General features: G+C 35.4%; 1 protein-coding gene across 2 annotated transcripts; it reads left to right on the top strand.

The window, feature by feature from the left end:
- Positions 1-307: 307 nt before the first annotated feature.
- Positions 308-5,180, top strand: LOC104121438 (glutathione S-transferase L3-like). 2 transcript variants are annotated; one of them, XM_009633443.4, is made up of 10 exons: positions 308-434; positions 1,616-1,690; positions 1,840-1,900; positions 3,189-3,275; positions 3,629-3,727; positions 3,851-3,953; positions 4,050-4,126; positions 4,254-4,361; positions 4,756-4,839; positions 4,932-5,180. In XM_009633443.4, the coding sequence occupies exons 1-10, from the start codon at positions 424-426 to the stop codon at positions 4,935-4,937; spliced, it is 711 nt and encodes a 236-aa protein (XP_009631738.1). In that variant the 5' UTR covers positions 308-423; the 3' UTR covers positions 4,938-5,180. The 2 variants fall into 2 exon arrangements, with proteins under 2 accessions (XP_009631738.1, XP_009631739.1); XM_009633444.4 differs by having other exon boundaries at positions 349-434; positions 1,619-1,690.
- Positions 5,181-5,387: the final 207 nt, after the last annotated feature.

Here is a 5,387-nt window from a genome sequence, read left to right on the forward strand (position 1 = left end):
GGACCAGAAATTAAAGATCGGCGAGTGTACTTTTGTATTCAATTAAAATCTATTTTGTATATAGGAGATCTATTGTTCATTACTAATATATTATTATTTTTTAAAAATATATATTTATATATATAATTTTTTGCCGAATCTTACGGGTGTCGATGACCTCTCTCATAGGTCCGCCTCAGTATATTAGTGGCTAATAAACTTCACCCCATTCCCTTAACATAGACCTTCACATACACTAAAAACTCCGTCCATTTCTCGTAACTTCGTCGCCGCTCTGCTCACACTAACATCCTCGTATATTTATATCCTATAAAATAAAGCTCTCAATTCTCATTCTCATACTCCATTTAATTTAATTTTCACTTCCAGAATCTTCTGAGTCCTCTCTCTTTGGATATCATAGCAGCAAAAAATTTAGCATCAATGGCTACCCCGTAAGTCGTAGTAGTAATTAATTAGCTTCCTCTTTTACTTCATTATTTTTCAGTTGATCAGGAACGGTTACAAATATTGTGGTAGGAAATGCGTCCGAAAATATATACTACAATCAAACCTTTATGTAATAGTCTCATTTGTTCCGAATTTTTTTGGCTTCTATAACAAAGTGTTGTTATAGAAAACATATATTATAACATAGTATAAAATTTGATTTCATAAAAAGCTGGCATTTACAGTGAATAGTTGTTATATAATGATGTTGTTATATAGATATTTTTTAAAAAGTATTATGCTTATATTAAATTAAAGAGTAGTCATTAAAAAACTTGTCACGGAAACTAGTGGTAGATACATCATCTAATGGTTGGAAAAAAAAAATTGCATCACGTTAGAGGTTTAAATTCAAGCATGACATTCTTCTAGGAAATCTTAGTAGTTCAGCTAATTGATTACATGATTACCTACTTGTAACAATTGTTTGTTCTGCGATCTAGTGGTTAATAAAATGGGAAAAGCTTAGAGTAGTTCAAATCCTAGCATTGGAGATAGCCATATAGGAGTAGAATAGTAAACATCGCCTTTATACAAACAAAACTAGGTAGTGTGTTATACAACAGGAGTCAGGACCATCAAAATAATATCTTGGATGTTTAGTGATGGTTGTATATGGATGCAGGGGCGGATGCACAAGGGTGGCAGCGGTATCATCCGACACCGCTTTGCCGGAAAAAATATTAAATATTTATACTAATATTCTGTAAACATGAAGTAATATATAATAATGATACTGCTTATTCCTAGCAAAGAGTATTTCTCGGTTCACTGGTCAAGCTCATATTTGGGCTTGGAAAGGCCCTTGGTTCCAGGGCTGGACCTAAACATTCTATTTTTTGAACATCTTTAAGCGAGCATTTTTGTTAAAAATTTGAGGCTAAAAGAATTGAACATAAACTTCCGTTTGCAATAATATTCAGTTAAACCATTGGGCCAAGGCTTTCAACTTATGGGAAAATGATATTAGATAATAATTATTTATTTATTATTATTTATGTAAATACAATACGGCTTACAAAAAATTCTGGGTACGCCATGTATGCATGTGTATGTAACTGTTAAATTTTCATCAAAGTTTGCTTTTGATATTGATGTTGATAGGTATTTTGTTTTATTTGTGTAGAAGTGTACAAGAAGTTTTACCACCATCACTTGATTCTACTTCCCAACCTCCGTCTCTCTTCGACGGAACTACCAGGTTTTATTTACTTTTCTCTTTTGATGACCTATCACTCATTCTTTCTTGTCTGCCTTTAGAAGGAAAAAAGTGTAGTTTCTTCTTTATAGTGTTGATTTATTTGAGTGAAGATTGAGATGTGGATCTGTTGTTTTCATTTCTTGCTGAAGGTTATACATCAATTATATGTGCCCCTATGCTCAGCGTGTGTGGATTACCAGGAACGTCAAGGTTCGTTTCACTAGTTTATGATTTTGCTACGTATGGCTCATATGTTTGCTCCATCTTTATTTGGCATTTTTTGATAACTAAGAAATCCCAAGGGCCAGCTGGTTCAGTGTTTTAAAAGTCGGTGGATAGTAGACTCGTCCTTGTACCCTTCTCCACTTAAATACAATGCTTTTGTTTGCAATAAGTTTCGAACTCGTGACGCACGCCTAGACCATACATCACGAGCTATGTTGTTACATTATTATTATTGTTTGGAGAAGTAAAGTTTTTCTTTTTGCTAAGATAGTGTCATAAACTTTATACTTTGTAAACTATCAAGAGTTGTGACTTATAGTACTAGTAAAAATGACAGCATGGTGCACTAAGCATTCTGCGTTCACTCACCCAAGGAGTGTGGTGTAATCAGTGGCTGATTTCACGGCTCTAACCCGTGACCTCTAGGTCACATGAAAACAACTTTACCGTTGCTCCAAGACTTCCCTTCTTGTGACTTATAGTATTAGTGCTTTTGAAATTTCTAAGTATGCAAAGTTTGATTTAGAAAGATTTGAAATCGATGTCCTAATTCATCAAAATTAAATGGTTAACCCTTATCCAAGCACAAGAATTACCTTGTGTTCCTTAAAAGTTTTTCTGTATTGCTTCATTTGGTCTGCCACGACTATCACCATAAAGTCATGTTTTCCCGAGTTATGTCTGCTATGAGTCATGCTTAATGGGGTGGGAGAAGGGTGCGGTGCCACTTGGAACTTTTAATTTGTTGATACTTATTGTTCTTCGAAAGGGAACTAATATTATTCAATCTTGATATTTTCTTAGTACATTGTATGTATTGACCTGACAATGGGGATTGTTACATTATTATTATTGTTTGGAGAACTAATGTTTTTCTTTTCGCTTAGATAGTTTCATAAACTTTGTATTTTGTAAACTATGAAGAGTAGTGGCTAATAGTACCAGTAGTTTGAAATTTCTAAGTATGCCAAGTTTGATTTAAAAAGATTAGAAATTGATGTTCGCCTTTTTAAGCTTTTGTGTATCGCTTCATTTGGTCTTCCCTGGGCTATAACCATAAAGTCATGTTTTCCTGAGTTATATGACTGCTCTGGATCATGCTTAATGGGGTGGGAAAAGGGTGCCCCTTGGAACTTCTAATTTGTTGAGCTATTGTTCTTCAAAAGGGAATTAATATTATTCAATCTTGATATTTTCTAAGTTTAATGTATGATGTTTTGTCCTGACAATGGGATTGATTACCTGAATAAAGTTCAAAAACCTTGAATTTCAGGGTTTGCAAGATAAGATCAAGTTAGTTCCAATTGACCTTCAGAACAGGCCTGCTTGGTACAAGGAAAAAGTTTATGCGGAAAATAAGGTAATTGTTGATTGTTCCGGAAACACAAGGCTGTTTTTTTGCTCGGACATTCACTGTCTATGTATGCATACCAAGTGTAAAGCCTTGGCCTAACATTTTGACATTTAGCAATTGGCCTGAATAAAATGCCCATGAATATTTATGAATTCACAGTTGTTACTGAAGAGTTTATAAATGTTGGCTTTTGAGCTTTCCTCCTCAAGGACCTTTCTGATGCATCTTCAATTGAAATGCTTGTCACCTATCCTCCAACTGTCTCATAAGCGTTTGTGTTAATGACTTTGAGCCATAAGCTGCACGTGAGCGCGGTTTATACATTGACAGAGCACCCCATTTGCCTCTGGCTATCATAGGTACCCTCTCTGGAGCACAACAACAAAGTGATTGGAGAAAGTTTGGATCTGATTAAGTATGTCGATAGTAACTTTGAAGGGCCATCTCTTCTGCCTAATGTAAGTTGCAACGCTCCGTTCTTGCTGTTACTGACCGTTCTTCTTCCGCTCCCCCTTTTTAAAAAGAAATGGGGAGACCAAAGATTAGTTCTGAAATTGACACAAGTTTTTAAACTGGTATAGGATCCGGAAAAGCAGAAGTTTGCTGAAGAATTGATAGCCTATAGTGATACATTCGTCAAGGAAGTATATGGTTCATTTAAAAAAGACGCGCAGATACTGGCCGGTGAGGTTCTTTTGCTTTGGCACTTTAAAACTCATTGTTATTCTTGGTAATAGTTCCTTGTGTAAATTAACTCTAGTTTGTTCACACTTGTACCAGGAGCACAGTTTGATTACCTGGAAAAAGCTCTTAAATTTTTTGATGATGGACCTTTCTTCCTTGGTCAATTCAGTCAGGTGACGACTTCTTACTTTTGTAGTAGCTTTGCAGTAAAATATGCTATATAACCAATTCAGAGTAGTGTAGATATATCTTTCCAGAATATGAAATTTCATCATACTAAAGAAATTTTTGGTGTATTAGGTTGACATAGCATATGCTCCATTCATCGAAAGGTTCCAAATTTTCTTGCAAGAGGTGTTTAATTATGATATCACATCTGCGAGGCCGAAACTAGCCAAATGGATTAAGGTATGACTAATATTACTACTAGATATGGACTACTATTGCCTATATGAATGTTAGTGCTCTCCGAAAAGATGTATGATGGAGAGGGGCGGAGCTAGTGTGTCATTTACGGGTTAGGTCAATCCCAGTAACTTCGTTTCAAACCTTGTATTTGTTTAAAGAAATTCATTAAATATGTACAGAACCCAGTAACCTAAAAAACTAGAATCACGAACCCATAAGCTTCAAATCCAGGTTCCGCCTCTGATCATGGAAGGTCCTTTGCAACTGCATAAGTGTGTATGATTTACTGATAAAAGTATAGGAGCTAAGATTCTGGAGATTTACTTAATAGTGGCTCGTCCACTTTACTTCCTTTTTTTTGTGTGTTTAATTGTACTCTGTGATCACCTTACAGGAAGTGAACAAGCTTGACGGTTACAAGCAGACGAAAGTCTTGGATCCCAAGAGAATGGTTGAATACTACAAGAACCGTTTTATGGTACTCATTGCGTATAAGCGAATATTATTTCTTTTGTTACTCCGTTTGAGAATTGTAAAGGCGCTGATTTTTCCCTATCGTTTTACTTGCAGGCCTAGAATTTCAAAATGGTTGATCAACCATTGGTGAAACTGCGAATGAAGCACGCTCTGTATAAGTATGTCATGGAGTTCTACAGAATTGTTGATTAGTAATAGATAAATAAATTGGTCATGTCCTTTTTTTTATCTGTACAAATGTGAATTATGCTTGGAGTTTGGTGTTCATGTAATATGATCTCTGTCGTCTGTGTGTTTGCAGCTTCTTATTGAAATATTCTTCTTGTGGGCTGAGTTTTGTAATCCGGATGGGTCAGGTTTGTTTTTAGATTAGGTTTGATACAATCCGGGGAGAACCGCACCACAAAGCCTAACTATTAGCAAGTCTATATAAATCTCACATCAGGATCGCAGTAGGATTCAAGTCCCTTACTTTACAATGGACGATAACTTGGGTCTTATATTCATGTGTATCAATAAATCAACGCCACATGTTTAAATAAAAATTCT

This window comes from Nicotiana tomentosiformis, chromosome 7 (assembly GCF_000390325.3).
Source record: "Nicotiana tomentosiformis chromosome 7, ASM39032v3, whole genome shotgun sequence".
Lineage (NCBI taxonomy): Eukaryota > Viridiplantae > Streptophyta > Magnoliopsida > Solanales > Solanaceae > Nicotiana > Nicotiana tomentosiformis.

Excerpts from the sequence above, each read along its gene's own strand:
- LOC104121438 (XM_009633443.4), top strand. Across the intron at positions 3,728-3,850 it reads GGCCATCTCTTCTGCCTAAT|GATCCGGAAAAGCAGAAGTT; the intron begins GTAAGTTGCAAC and ends AAACTGGTATAG. Across the intron at positions 4,127-4,253 it reads TCCTTGGTCAATTCAGTCAG|GTTGACATAGCATATGCTCC; the intron begins GTGACGACTTCT and ends TTGGTGTATTAG.